The sequence below is a fragment of the Pleurodeles waltl genome, chromosome 10 (genome assembly GCF_031143425.1).
Source record: "Pleurodeles waltl isolate 20211129_DDA chromosome 10, aPleWal1.hap1.20221129, whole genome shotgun sequence".
NCBI classification, from domain to species: domain Eukaryota; kingdom Metazoa; phylum Chordata; class Amphibia; order Caudata; family Salamandridae; genus Pleurodeles; species Pleurodeles waltl.
The window spans coordinates 100,807,624-100,823,983 of record NC_090449.1 but is presented as its reverse complement, the minus strand read 5'-3'; the positions used below and the strand labels follow the sequence as shown (position 1 = coordinate 100,823,983).

At 41.8% G+C, this 16,360-nt stretch overlaps 1 protein-coding gene across 11 annotated transcripts in view; it reads right to left on the bottom strand.

Annotated features, from left to right (window-relative positions):
• The window catches only part of SUN1 (Sad1 and UNC84 domain containing 1), a 275,436-nt gene that overhangs the window by 175,656 nt on the left and 83,420 nt on the right, over nucleotides 1-16,360 (bottom strand). For 7 of the 11 annotated variants that reach the window (XM_069209844.1, XM_069209846.1, XM_069209849.1 and 4 more), the window contains exons 3-5: nucleotides 12,743-12,939; nucleotides 3,622-3,648; nucleotides 3,336-3,527 (exon numbers count right to left, since the gene is read on the bottom strand). In XM_069209844.1, the coding sequence (XP_069065945.1) occupies nucleotides 3,336-3,527; nucleotides 3,622-3,648; nucleotides 12,743-12,939 (416 nt within the window). Of the gene's footprint in view, nucleotides 1-3,335; nucleotides 3,528-3,621; nucleotides 3,649-12,742; nucleotides 12,940-15,990; nucleotides 16,117-16,360 lie in introns of all 11 variants that reach the window. The other 4 variants (XM_069209845.1, XM_069209848.1, XM_069209851.1 and 1 more) reach the window with 1 other exon arrangement.

Here is a 16,360-nt window from a genome sequence, read left to right as displayed (position 1 = left end):
TGCTCAATTTAGTCTATCACACTGCCGTTTGATCACATCCTCAGGACGTGTGACCTGTGAACATGAAGGCGCATTCAAAGGTGCCTCCTAGAAGTTTTAATAGACTACAACACTGTACACCCACACATCAACACCAACCACCACACCTCTCTCTCACTCACTCACACTTACGTTCATACTCGCACAGACCAACCACCACTGAGGCAACACGCCACACTTGCATACATGCTCCTCAACACCCACTCATTTACCAAACAAACTAAGGAGAAATGCGACCTAATGGACAATCACGCCTTGGATCTACTCCTCCTCATGGAAACAAAATTAAACCCAAACTATGCACTGGACAACGATACACTTATCCCCATCAGCTACGGGATTGGCAGGCAAGCGCATCAGCACAACCTCAGAGGCGGAGTCGCCATCATACTCAAAGACACCATCAGATGCACAACATCTACACCCCTATCAGCTACATGAAACACAGCATGTTCAAGGTATCAACTACATGAAACACGTCATGTTCAAGATGCACATCACAGTCAACTTTGTCCTGGGTGAAACCTTGTATACAGACCACCAGGCCCAACAACAATTTTGCCAGCGATATCACAGACTTGGTTGTCCTCATTAACACCCACGCCTTCATCTGCCTTAGAGACCTTACCTTTCACCTAGATGTTCGCACTGAGAAGTTCTGAAACTTCAGAAACCTTGGCCTCACACAGTACATTACCGATAACACTCTCACTGCTGGACGCCTACTGGACCAGATCAACAGGCCAGGAACAATGATCTTGACATACCACAGCCAGGTCAGTTTCAGCACACCCATCCCGCACCACCACTGCCCGCTGCCTCTAGGGAAGCATCACAGAATAGAGCTGGGCTTACGCCCTCTCTGCTTACTGGCCTGAGTATACCAGTGACTTGCAAAAAGTAATCTCAAAACTAAAAAGCCGGATCACTGGATATGAAGACACCCTGGAAACCCTCAAGCGCAGCTCAACAGCAAGAGACGACCATAGGCCAGCAGGTACACAGAAGAGCTCAGACTGACAAAATGCCAACAAGCAACTGGAGCACAAATGAGGAACAAGGTAAAACACCACATATAAAGACATCTTCAAATCCGATTTAACACACTACCACCAGCAGGCACAGAACACCAAATGCACAGCTTTTGCATCAGCGTGGTAACCTTTGCCATCAAAGATTTCACCACATCTTCTGCTGCCTCCAGCAACATAAACCCCCCCCCCCGCAAGACCTTTGCAACAACTCTCAGGATTCTTCTGTAATAAAATCACGTCCATGTACTGCAACTTCGACCCTCAACCACACCCTGTCACAACTAAAGTCTCATGGCCTGTCTTCACCATCATCGAAATCATTAGCGCACAATCCCCCCTACCACCTGCCCCCAATGCCCCAACCCCCACCCTCCCCAAACCCCAATCCCTAATCCACCTCTTCAATGTCACTCTGTCGGGATTGAGGCCCAACCACAGTACAGAAACAGTACTCACTACTGCCAAAGACCACATCTGCAGGATCCTTGATGGAGGAGACACGGCTGCCCTCATTCTCCTAGACCTCTCTGCAGCACATGATATGGTCTCACTTTCACACCCCATCTGCCTCAGACACCTGCAATGGCATTGCCAATGTCGGACTCACTCTCTGCTGGAACACAAGCTGTCAGCCTGGCAACTTACTCCTCAGTAGTACGCAAACGTAATCTGCAGAGTGACTCAATGTTCACTGCTCAGCCCCCACCCATACATGATCCCTCTGGCTGACCTCATCCACACAAGCAAAATCAACATCCACTCCTACAGTGAGAACAAGCAACTCATACTCCCTCTCTGGGACCAGACATCCAACACAAGGAACAAGTTTACTATCTGCATGAACACAGAACCAGATGGCACCCAAGTTGGATTTGGAGCAATAACTAGCTAGGTAGTAATTAAAAAGAAACACCCAATGTTCCCTGTGGCAGTGGCAGGCTGACTGTTCCCATTTTTTAAATTGGCAGCCTGGCTTCCTAGCACACCACTGCTTTTATTGTTCCTCAAGAAAGATGTTAGCCAGGCAGGCAAAATGTGACACATTCCACTCACCACTCCTAGATCTGATGACTATTGTTGCATTTTTAATAACGTTTAAGAAAACCTCAAACACTACTATTGGTAAACTGAATTTATATATTTGTGAGAGATTCCAACAACTCCCTGTACCTGTACATATGCCTAAAGGCATAAAAAACACTCTGCTTTTGCTGAGGAATGTCATGTCTACATTTCAACTCCACCCAAACAATTTAAAATGGGAGAATTCACTAACATAACTAAATAGTGCTAGGAAGCAAGTGTCCAAGATCTACTCCATATCTATTTTGAAACTAGCCATGACAACAATAAATTAAAGTTCAGAGGGGAGGAAAGAAATATTAGGGAGGAACATACATCAGTTCTAAACCCTGCTGCAACAATCATCAAAGTTGTCTTGCACTTGATACACCGAGGTCCTAGCTACCGTTGTTCACACATGTTCAGAACAGGATAGGCTTTCTCTCTTTACTGTGAGACAGATTCATTGACAGCACAATCACTTGAAGACCTCAAGAGGTCTAGGAAATTTCAGTTCTCCCAAATCCCCAAAACTATTTCCTAGTTATAAGCTTCCAGCCTGCCACAGAGAGAGGGTTCCACTGTAGCTAACATTAAATTTAGTAATGGAATGGAATGGAATTGTCATATCACTGTGTTGTTGTAGCGGCTGGTGCTCAAGAAGTCATCTTGCCAACATACGGATATATTCTGAGAGAATGCTCGAGTGTGGGCTTCGTTGATACAAACCGAAGAAGAAGTTCATCCTCAGAAAATGTAGTCTGAAAAGACCAGGCCCCTTCTACAGAATGGTACACATACACCAACAAGCAGAATTTTGCAGCTGCAAGTTAGAGTAGCCTTTGGACATATTGGTCACAGCAAAGTCATCTATAAACTTTCACCTTACATTTCACTCATTAATATGTGCTGTGTCCTGCCACATTGTTTTCTTGTGTGATAATAAGGTATGCTTATTAGCATATGCAGGGTCACTTTTCTTAATGGTTCGACTCATGTTTAGTGCACCAGATGGGCGATATAAAAGATTTGACCAAACATTCCAAACAGGCAACTTAATGGAATGAAAAGCCACGGGCACAAGACTGAGTGTCGTTTTTCAAAGTGATAATGGTCCAATATTTTGGATTTAAAAAAAAAAAAAAAACACGAAAAGGGAAGAATTGAGGAACATAAAAACCATAACAGAAAAGCTCTTACTGGATTTGTGTTTCTGACTCCTGTCTCTGGAATACACTGTTGATGTTGCCGTTTGAGTGCTATAAGCTGTAAGGACATCCTTTCGTTCTGAAAGCATGCTGCAGTCATTGCAGGTGTAACCGTTGAGAAGAGTAGTCTGGGTTTCTGCTGTAGTGAGGCCACCATTTGTCTGAATTAATGTAGACTCCCCACCTATAGTAACAACAGGGGGAAAAGGGCATTAAGTGATCATATAGCACAATAAGCAAACTAAGAATTGTTAGAAAGATTGCTTAATTTACAGTACCTCTGAGATCTCCATCGTCGTCGAGACCTGAAAAACAAACACTTTTCACTTAACTACAGACATATAACACACTCACGATGGGTGCATACATTATGGCGTGCAACATAAATTGCATCTGCAGTTTACAGAACAATTTATAGTACAAAATAATAACCACATTCAAATGAATTAGTAAGACTTCTATTAAATGACTCGAACAAGGAAGCACCACTTACTACCTTCAATACCATAAGCTATGCAGAGATACCATCTGAAGTCACAGAATGGGAGCATCAGCATAGAGTTCAATGGAATATGCTAGGACTGTACTGTGGCAGATGCAATAATTAGAAGAGAACATTCAGAATCCATAGGGTTCAAACTAAAAGCAGAATATTTACACTCAAATGCAGAGTAGGCAACTCTGCAGACAGTGGCATACTGTATTTGTGGCATACAAACCGATCTACGTTGAAGCAGAAGGTCCACCTATGTGGCACACCAGAAAAAACCTGGAGGATCAACCGTTTATATATGTATAAAAAAGGGGGGTTAGCTATTTCATGATCCAATTACTTTACCAACAAACCTTTTAGACTCTAGAACAGACACACAACCTATGGTCAACTTCATCAGAATGCAGTGAGTTTTCTAGGGAACCTGCAAATGCACCCTCCCTCCCATCCAACCCAGCACAGGAAACAGAATTTGCCACATCTAGGGTATCAGTCTCAAACCTGATTCAAAGTATAAACCCAGAGTGATTCATATAGAGAACTGGATGCTGAAGTGACGTGACAGACTTTTGATGATATGTCTAGTAAGGTGAAGATTAGCACCAGACAGGTGTGTTTCAACTGTAAAATTGAAGATGTAATCTGAATAAATCAGGGCAACAAATACTAATACATTTTTTCTGACTATAAACTGGGAATGAATATAAGCTGGCTTGTGTAAGGTAAAGTTAAGCGACATCTAGGAAGATGATGATCTTTCATAAGTCTACCTAGTGTATATTAATTATTTACGACCCCAGTTGCCAATATTAATTTGGATTTTGAATCAATATGATCACTAACAAAATGGTTCTCTCCTTTTCACTACCATTTTCTAGAAAATGAAGTGGGTACAGTTTTAGCGCACTGCTTTCCCGATTGAAAAAAACATACTTTTGACAGCAGTAAAAATTATGCGTGAATGTACTCCTGAAACACCAAACTCAGACAGCTTCCACATGATCATTAGAAGATCCTGGATTTCTGGAAAGTGAGACTAATGTCATAAATTGTGCATTGTGTTAAGAACATGAGATGTTAAGAATCTGTGATGCATTAACAATATAAAACCAGGATGCTGAGTTTTTCATTTGACCATTTCTTTTTCACTGTTTGCAATGGATAATTTTGTGAGGAGTACTTCCAGACTTTCTGAACTTGTACCACTGGAACTAAATACAAATGGAAAGCATAAGGTGACACTGTTAGAGCCAATTCCTAAGAACTGTTTTAAAACGATCGTAGGTGGACAGCAAATAATATCACAGTAACTTGAACAAAGTGAATAAATGAAGGGGTTGTAGAACCAGTGCATTAGAACTGCATTACATTCTAGCATCAGGATATATGAAGAGACGGCATGGTTCCCTAAGGTACTGTAACCACTGTATGTCTATAGTAACCTCTCTGTGTACACTGTACAGCAAGCCATTGCTTTGGTCAGTGAGTAAGTTAAATGCTGAAAAGTCACTTTCTGGCAACTGACCAAATTGTACTGAATGAAGCAGAAATATTTTTTTCAATACAATGGACGTTAAAGTTGAAAGGTTGTTCTCAATCACCATTTTCACAGTTTACACATCAGTCCACATGATAAATTCATCAACGGAGGGGGTACATTAATTGCAATAGCTGCTCAGGACACAGGATGCAAGAAATACTCCATGGCGCACAACTCAGTTGCAATTCATTTGGTTCTTGCGTACAATGAAGATAAATTTGTACTGCATATTCACAAACCAGTATATAGAGCCCTAGCAAAAGCAGGGCAGACTGGATATTCCACTCAGTGGAGCAATTCCAAAACAACTGAGCACAATCATCATGGAGGTTCCCATCATTTCGTACTCTAATGGCCAGCTTCTCAAAAGTGAGACACCTACAAATTATCTTGCCAAACATCACATCACTTGCCAAACATCACTTTCAGTCCAAGCCCCTGTCCACAGAAGCAATCACCCTCTTTCTACTGACTTATCAAGAAAGGCACTCTTTCAAAGGGGTGTCTTTTAGTATCCCTTTGTGCATATATACAGGAACATTAAGAGTCCAACTGCCAGCCCTCCCAAGGTGCACAATCTTGGAGGTATTATCCAGAGAAAATTCACTCTTAAATCTTTAAGTGATTTTGACCAATAGAAGATAATCCTGCTGAGAACAAAACTAAAGACAGTTTATTTAAACAACCATCTATGATACTTGCTTTGACTTAAAACAGCACTGTTATAGGGTGCATCACAGATCATGGTTTCAGTACCACTCCATGCAGGATGCAAAAAAAGGAACTAGTAAAGGAAAAAATCATGAAATGTCTTTAACCATGTTATCCTAACCCCAAATCAGTTCAGAAGAAGTGTACACTGATTGACCGAGTAAACCGGGGTCAGCAAACAAAAATCTTCAAACTTTTTAGCCTCAAAGATACTTCAAGAAGGAGTGGTTCATTATTACTGTGTTAGTCATTTTGCTAGTTCCTCACAAACACTTCGTACTTCTGTGATAATGATAAATACACATTTAGTACAGTTCTGCTGCTTTACTGCTGCTCAAAGAAAAGAATAACCTCCACAATGCTGTTGTCCTGCTGAACAAGATGCTTACGTTCTGTTGAGGCCTTTCTGGTGGAATCTATATCTAGCTGCACATTCCTCACCTTTAGAATATCCCTTAGACGCCAGATTCAATCCAAATAATTTTCTCAGTTATGCTCCTGTGTGCACATAAGCGGTTTTATGTGGCTCCACTGTAACTCTATTCTGCCCTGGAAATGACAGCACAGAGCTTCACACAGGTGCCTACCCTGTATCACTCACTTCTGTATCTTAATCTCGCTCTTCCATGCCCTTAGACACAGGGCTTAGAGAGATCATAAGTCGACATTGTGCCAAGATCTAACTTTGAACATTAACACGATGTCCCAGTTTCCACTCCACAGAGCGGGAAGGGCAGTGAGTACTCTTATTAGTCAGGGTATTCACCAGAAGGAAAATGTTACTTACCCAGTAAGTATCTGATCGTGGCATGAAGTGTTGTAGATTTGCATGCTCTGCCATCTAGTTTTGGGTTTGCAGTATTACAAGTTTTTTTTTTTTTTTAGAGAAGCTTTTTGCGTCACAGGATCGAGTGACTCCTTCTTTGTGATACTGAACATGGGCATCGACTCCATTGTTAGATTGTTTTCACGCAAGTGAGTGAGAAAAAGTGTGTAGAGGAAGTATAGAAACATTCCTAAAGGTGAATACATATAAGTGCAACTATATACTAGTATTAAGTAACTGGAACTGACACAGGAAAGCATGGAGGAGGGTGCATGTGAATCTACCGCACTCCATGCCAAGAACAGATGCTTACTCACTAAGTAACATTTTCTATTTGATGACACATGTGGCTGTAGATACACATGCTCTGCACAGACTGTAAAGCAGTCTCTCCATGAAAGGGGTGGCTAGCCTGTGGGAGTTGCAGTGACTGGAAAAGTGTTCTTAGTACTGCTTGGCCTATATTGTTGCTTGTTGGCCTGCAAGTGCATCTACACAATAGTGTTTTGTAAATGTATGTGGTAAAGACTATGTAGCTGCCTTACAGATGTCAGCTTTGGATATATTTCCAACAAAATCCATAGTGGCTCCTTTCCTCATGGTAGAGTGTGCTCTGAGAGTGACAGGAAGTTGGCTTTTTGCTTTAGCATAACAAGTTTGCACACACTTTTACTAGCCACCTAGCTATGCTGCTTTTGGATAGCCTTTTTAAAGTAGTGAGAACGCTACAAAGCTGCTTAGTCTTTCTAAATACTTTACTTCTATCAATGTAGAACATTAATGCACGTTTAACGTCTAAAGTGTGAACGGCTCTTTCGGCAACTGAGACAGGCTGAGGAAAGAAGACTGGTAACCCAATGTATTGATTAATGTGGAACTGAGACACCACTTTAGGGAGGAACTTCAGAATTGGAGTGGAATTCCAATTTGTAGACTTGCTGCTGCATCCTTCTGAACAGATCTGTTCTCTGTTCGCAGGAGAAATTCTGCCACCAGGTGAATTTAGTGGTGGAAAGCCTACTTCCAAATTGTCAGAGTTGTGACAATTGGGATGACCATGTTCCCCACTCCCACCCTTGTTTCTAAAGGTAGGTCATGGCTGTCATGTTGTCTGTGCAGACTAAGACAACCTTGTGAGACGGGTGATGAAGACATGCTTTCAGGGCTAGAAAGACTGTCTGAAGCTTGAGGTAGCTGATATATAGGGATTGGTGACTGAGATCTCAGAGGCCCTGTACTGTGATGTCTTGAAGGTGAGAGCACCAACCCTGAAGTGATGCGTCTGTGGTCAGAATTACCAGAGACTCAGGGTCCTGAAAAGACTCCCCTTTCAACTGCTGGGTAGTGTGTCATCACTCCAGAGAGCAGGGAGTATTGCGGTCTAACACTAGATCCTCCAGGTGACCCTTTGACAGAGACCGCAAACGAGATAGACACTACTGTAGGGGACACACGTAGAGTATGGCATAGGGAACAATGGAAATGCTGGAGGACATCATCCATAGCAGGTGAATGATAGTCCTGAATGTGATGTACGATTCTCCTGAAACTGGGGAACAGAGGCTTAAAAGTGAACATGAGCTGGTTTGTCTTACCCAAATTCTGCAGTGAGAACAGCTTCTATATAGGACTGTATCTGAAGAGGCTGTAGAAGGGATGTGACAAAGTTGATTGTGACTCCCAACTAGTGAAGCAAGTTTTTTATGTTTAGTTAGTATTCGTAATTGTTAAATGGAAACTGAAGTAGGGACTATTATGATTTCCCGTGAACAAGGGAGCGAGGTCTCCCGAAACACGTCGGGTGGGATTGTGCATTTTGCTCGTTTTATTTTGGCCTGAATGAATACGTTTTTGCTAAAGGATTCTGTGGCTGCGGTGTTTCCTTTCCTGCGAAAGGAACGACTTATTTTGTTATATATATATACACACACACACACACACACATACATATACAAGACCAAAACAACAAAAATGCAAACATACACAAGTAAAGATACAAGTGTTTGAAGATGAAACCTTAGTGTAGCGCTTAGTCAAGATGCTGTGATAGCCCTAGTTGGTGCTGGTGTTTCTGAGTCGTTCCCAACAGTCCAACGCCACTCGCAAGGGAGTGTGGGCCGGTCACAGAGTCGCACGGACCTCAGGTGCAGTACAATGAAAAATTAGGAAACAAAAGGCGTCGCACGGAGTTGGGGAGGTGTGGCGTTGGTTCCTTACCACTACTGGTAAGGTGAGGAGTTGGTTCCTTACTGCTAGGCATGGGAGGTGAAGCGTCGGTAGGTGAGGTGATGCAGTGGTGGCGAGGCGTCGTTGATTACGAGAAGGCGTGGTCAATGAATCCAGCTGGTTAAGACTTGAGGCGTCAACTTCGCAGTGTCTCGATTACAGGTGTAGCAGTGGAGTCGGGTGTCATGGACATCAGTGACACGGCACTCGGGACTCATGCTGTGGCAGGACTTCAGAGATGCTGAAGCAGTGTCGGGCCTGTCACTGTCATTGCACTCCGCGGGGACTACAGCTACGATGCCGGCAGCGCCGCGGAGTCGGACAGGGGCACCAGTTCCCAAGTCCCTCTGGAGTCTATGTACTTGTTTATTCTTGGCTACATCAGAACTCACTCCCAAGGGCCCAGGAGCTGGATTTTGCTCCACATCGCAAGTCAGGACTCTCAGCAAGACAGCCCAGGTGCTGGTAGGTAAAGTCTTTGATGTCACTGAGACTTCCACCAGGAGACAAGCTCAGTCCAAGCACTTGATGAACATTTGAAAGCAGGATGTAGAAGGCAAAAACCAGTCCTTTTACTCCAAGGACAAAAGCAGCAAGCAGCAGGCCAGCACAGCAACAGGCAGAGTGGATTCTAACTCTGTGTGGTCAGAGGTCTAGTACTTAAACCCATTTCTGCCTTTGAAGTAGGCAAACTTCAAAGAAAAGTGTTTTGTATTGCACAAGGCCCTGCCTTTACTGCCCCGGCCCCAGACACGCTCCATGGGGTTAGAGACTGCTTTGTGTAAGGAAATGCACAGCCCCATTCAGGTGTAAGTGTCAGATCCTCCCATCACTCTTGCTCAGGAAGACATATCAGTATATTCAAGCCACACCTTAGTGTGAATGCACAAAAAGCCCAACTGTCATCCTGACCCAGACGTGTATTCCACAGACCAGCAGAGGCACAGAATGGTTAAGCAAGAAAATGCCCACTTTCTAAAAGTGGAATGTTCAAGCTTACAATTTAAAAACCAACTTCATCAAAATATGTATTTTTAAATTGTGAGTTCAGAGACCCCATACTCGCCATCTCTATTTGCTCCTAATGGGAAATAACACTTGAAATATCTTTTAAGGCGATCCCCATGTTACCCTATAGGCGAGATAGGCCTTGCAATAGAGAAAAACAAACTTAGCAGTATTTCACTATCAGGACATGTAAAACACACCAGTACATTTCCTACCTTTTAAATACACTGCACCCTGCCCATGGGGCTGCTTTAGGCCTACCTTAAGGGTGACTTAAGGTAATAAAAGAGAGGGTTTGTGCCTGGCAAGTGGGTGCACTTGCCAGGTGGACATAGCAGTTTACAACTGCCCACACATACACTGCAGTGGCAGGTGCAAGATGTTTACACGGCTTCTCATGTGCTTGGCACAATCAGTGCTGCAAGCACATTAGTTGCATTTGATTTACAGGCCCTGGGCACACATGGTGCAGTATACTAGGGACTTACTGGTAAATCAAATATGCCAATCATAGATGAACCAATCACCAATACCATTTAGACAAAGAGTACTTGCACTTCAGCACTGGTTAGCAGTGGTAAAGTACTCAGAGTCCTAAAGCCAGCAAAAACGAAATTCAGCACAGGATCAAAAACAGGAGGTCCAAAGCAAAAAGTTTGTGGATAACCCTGCAAAAAAGGCAATTTCCAACACAGGAGACTAGCTGTAGATCATGGCTCACTCAAACACTCCTATGGGTACTAAACTCATGGCGAACCTCACTCCAACACTCTGGGTGAGTGCTTGGTGCTTCTTGAGCACAACGTCCAAAAGGTAATTATTCTTCAGGGCAATAGATGCCAGACGCAATGTCCATCACACAGAGCCTCAAGGCAACAACCTTGATTCTTCAGAAGGTACTCCAAGGAAATCCTTCTGGTAAATTAGTTTCGGCAGACGGGTTACTTTGTCACAATGGTGACTGATAACCCATCCGCCTGAATATAAATCCTATAGGATATAATGGGATTTATATTTTGGCAGATGGGCTATTCGTCATTGTTGTGACGGAGTAACTTGTCCGTGAAAATCTATATCAGGCTCTTAATCTTTCATATTTGTCCTGACCAAATGGCACACTTACGCAGAGTTGCAGTCATCCTGTTGACTTGTGCGACACTTGAGTCACCAGCATATTCGTATCCTGGTTTCGTTGGCCTAGTACTCTAGCACACATTTCAACAACAAGGATAAGTGATGTGGCAGTGCAGCATTTCTTTTGGCACCCTTGCTTAGCCTGTCTGTCAGAAAGGCCCTATGTCTGGGTCAATTACAGCAATCCCTTCAACCAGGAGCCCCTCCTGCAGGGTAGGCACTTGCTTCCATTGGTCACAGGCAGGAATGTATTGGCACCCAGGACAGTCCAGTAATTCCTCCTTCATATCCGACTCAAGCCAAAGTTCCATAGCCTCTGAGGAGTTGGCTATCAGTGTTACACCAAGCCTTGATTGTATAGTAGTCCCTGATTACTCTGCGCAGTATCACCCTTTTCAGAAGGAGAGACCATAACAACAAACACAGCTAGGTCTTGGACTGCCAAATTAATACCCGTTTCGCATATTGAGGATTCGTTTTCCATGTCGGCTTCCTTAGAAGCAGTTCAGGTCAATTCCCTTTTATTATGTCCTGGTCAAGCCACCTTCCAGAGTTGGCCTTTGTCTGCAATGCTGCTCAGCCCAGCAGGACATCCTCTAGGTGGAATGCTCACTACAGAAGTACAAAGAGTTGCAAGCAGGGTGCACCCAGCTATTTACAACCCATTCTTAAAGAGATCATGAAGAGAGACAAGACCCGGTGCCCCTTCCAAGGACTCCTTTCGCTAGCAAAAAATAAGTTAGGTCTCAGTTTGAACCACCATCCCATCTACCAAACGGCAGCTTCAGTCAGAATCATTTACAGCCCATGTATCAGGAATGGCCCTCATTCAGGAGGGGGCCCACAACTTATCAAAGATGGGGCCTCAGTCAACGTCTGCACACGTGATTAGTGTGTGACATGAGTTATACATTTTTTTTTAAAAAAACACAGGATCACAGGTACATGCAGTTTGGACAAGCCAAGTAAATATCAGGCAACTATGCCTCCTTCGCGCACGGTCCAATGAGATTCTTTGTATGGATGCAAACAATGACTGTACTGGCTATCAAATCCATCCCAGAATGTGGATTCATGGAAAGTATTTGACGAATGAGGGGAGCAAGTCTGGCAGCTATGATTATACTCAAGTGTAAGAGAAAGAGATATCAGAGCAGGGGGAGGGAAAGACTTAATGAAAAGGACATGCTTCAGCTACAGTATGCTGCGCAGAGCCAAACCAAAAGTTGAGAAACTGGAGTGCTGGGTGCAGTGTAAAAAAAAAAAAAAAAAAAAAAAACAGGATACGAAAAAGGCAGAGACTCTACAATATTTATTATTACTTATTTATAAGTCCTAAAATCCGGGCACTCAAAAGTGGAGAAGTACAGGTGAGAGATACAAAAGTTACACCACAATACACTGAACTACAAAAGAATAATCACAAATTAAAAGTCTTATAATAAAGCATGCACTGCTTACCCCATAGATGGTCCACTTCAGTCTGCTCCCTGATCAATGTCTCATCCAGTACAGTAGATACTATTGATGTGTCACTGATGTGGCTGTTAAAACTACTTTGTCCAATTGACATGGATGCATTTGATGCACTTTTCCGTGGAGTGTGATGTATAGCAACAGCAGACTGTTTGTTGATGCTTCGATTTTGCTTTGCACTTCTAAAGAACATAAAAAAGGTGCAATGAATCGTAGTTTTAAAGTATCCCCAAGAACCCTCTAAAATCATACAACTGGCACGCACAAGCTCAAAATCTAAAAATAAAACCAGAATGAAAACCAGCGAACTAAAATGAAGGAAAGGGAAAAGTGACCACTGATGAATTTCTATTACAAGTATAAAGGAGCTCCACAAAACTTGCTGGGGGAAAAAAAAAAAACAAAAAAAAAAAAAAAAAAAACACTGATCAAACGTACCAAATCTAAAATAATGTACAGTGAGGAACAAGTATGTGCCCCTTTTTTGTAGCTGATCAACAATCAGTATGTTCTCCCACCCCTATGCTGATGATCTCCAGTCCCTCAGATCCAAGAAGAAAAACAGACCTAAATGAAAATCATCATAAAGTTAATTTTTATACTCTTACTGCTAATCTCTACTATTTCTAAAATATAAACCCGGACTAGCAAGGTAGTAAATGTTGGAAATTTGAGACCAAATAAAGACTACATCAAGAGAAGATACTGTGCAAAAAAAAAAAGCAGCGCACAAGTTCCAAAGTCTTTTTTTTTATTTATTATTAAGTGGTAGTCATTACATATAATTTGACTAATGTACAAAAAAGGTGGATACGATAGTAGAAATTAATACAAAAATCATACATATCCCTCCGCAGTGGGACAAAAATAAATAATAAAAGAATCCTTCCCCTGTCAGTTAACTACATGTTAATTCATACTTGTACGACAATCAAGAATTACAACGGCAAATGCAGTCCAATGCCATTGGTAAGAATTACTTCCAGATCTCAAAGATGTTTTGTGAACCACAGATTCAGGCCGCATATAGACTTTCAAATAATTTTACCTGTTGAAGCTGGTTACACCATAAAGAAAATGTCAGTACTTTTCGAGTTCTGCAATATTAGTAACATTGTGACCATTAAGGCGATAATGCAACTGTTGCTGTCTTACAGAAATATACAAGTTCCAAAGTCACTCCTGGGGACATTCTGCATGCCAATGGAACATGTGGGTGGCTGGCTAAAAAAGAACTAGGGAGGAAGTAAAAACACTGAATATTCAGAAGTTAAACACAGAAAATTTCTTAAGGATTTCATCTTCTATTTCCTCCGAATCATATCCACTCTAGTAAGACAAAAAAAGCAGCCGTCCTCTCAAGTGACACTCAAGACACACAGAAGTCTATACCACCCTGGAGGAAATTAAGGGGGATGGAGGTGGAATAGCCGAGAAGGCTTTTCAGTATTGCAGATGAACTGCAATGGGATCAACGGAATGCTGTACAGACAGGGCACACACATGAACCAAGAGGCAGCACTACGTGTGAAATCCCTAGAGAACTCGGAATGTTTCACTGAACCAAAGAAGGATGTCCTATGCAGAGGAAGAACTATATTGTGGGTTCTAAATGATATGCTGTGTATATGGCGGGAGTTACATAAGAAACTTGATAGCATAACACCATTTCAAGGGAGAGAGCAATGCACTTACAGTTAATGTGCTTTCTCAAACAATAGAGAGTGGGAGATGGAGAAGGTAAACTAAGCTAACAACTTAAATGATGCATAATCAATGTCCCCACCTTTAAAAGAAGCACTTGATGCATGGTGGCAGTGTGTTTACATGATCAAATAGCTACCCTGTGGGGAAAAAGTAGGGATGTGAACAGAGGCTTGGTTTGGCTAAGTGTAGGTGGTCTCAGGGCTGGGTGAATAAGAACAACTACAAGGAGAATCAAGAATGGTAGCCAATTCAATAAAATGCATTACTCAAAAGAGATGGCTGAGCAAGCTAATTGGCTTTGGGATATGGGTCTGCTTGTCAGAGCAGTGTTTTAAATTAAAGGCGACGCCTGAAAGGATTAGAAGTAGCGTAAGACCAGGGGACAATCTGAAAGTCTAAGATATGTGCAGTGGGTGTTTGAGGATACCTTTCCTATTCTAGAGGCTAGATATAGATATTTTAATATCCAAATGCATGACCTTCCCATATGTGTTAAAAAGATGCCAACAGAAAACAGTCAATAGCATAATGAACCTCAGTGCTACCGAATTAAGGCTTGGGGCGAAAAAATACAAATGTAAAATTAGTTCTCTATTTTAAGGAAATATTAGAAAAACTCCAACATCAGCTTCAGATGACAACAATTTCATTGCAAAAGAGTATAGTTTAGATGCAGTATAATTCTCGCTATCATCGTGTTAAAGGAGTCCGAACAAAGAAGACTTTTGCCCTTGGTGAAAGCAATGCGCACCATGGACTAATTGATGAGGTTGGCAACTGACTACAGGGTCTGAGACCTTACTGGTACTTCGCAACTGAGGGAAGCTAGTCAGAATCAATGTGTAAAGTGGTTCTATACCCTGCAAATAGAATTTGAACTTACACAGAAGAAATATTTTAAATACCAACATGTTCACTCAACTGTAACCTAGAGCTCAGAATTAACAAAACAGGCAGTTTCAAAGATCTACTGAACCATAGTTAATAATGAACCTTACAAGTTAATGGGTCAGAAGGCAAAAGGGAAGATATATATGGCCCAATTAGATGACTGGAAGGAGACACTTTCATAGCCCAAGAAAGTCACTAATCTTTCATATTAATACAGTCTAAATCCTGTATGTGGTGTAGGACTGCAGAACAAGGTACTATGCAAAAGTAAATATTCTTTTTTTGTGGATGTTACTCCAGCAAATTAGGTACATTTCTTCAATCCACATGGAGCTCTCAACAGATTCACACCTTCCTGAAATTAAATTCACACAGATCAATTAGGAGTCCCAGGCATACAATTTTAGTTGACCCCTAATACAACACTGCAGGGATTTAAAGCAGGTTAACCACATTGATCAAGTAAGTGGATCCTGTATAATCTTGTTGCACAATTCATATGAATGGAATAACATTTTACTAAGTTTGTCCATGTGAAGAGTGGGCATTAATAGGTGTACAGGCATGGAAAAAATGATATACGAGGGGTATGTGTACCCAAAAACTGGAGAAAATTTAGAAAGTTTGGTACTCACAGAGAAACCTGAGGGGTAATCTTTAAGGATACACACAGTGTATTCTTGGGGGCCATCTACAACTCTTGGAGATTGCCCTTGTGTTTTTTACTGATGAAATGTCCGTAGACTGGACACATTTCTTTCCTGAAAGTAAACACATATGGGCCAGTTATGCTTTCCTATGATGTATGATCTAGAATACAATATTTTTAAATATTACCAATTTCAAAATTGAATTAAAAAAAAGTTAAAAATGAAACAATGTTCGGTAAAAAATAAATAAATAAAAAAATAAAAAATTGTCTACATGATCTCTGCCCTATTTTGTTCAGCAGAGGTTTAAGGAATGCATTTTGCGAAACAGAAAAAAATATACTGAAGAATAAAA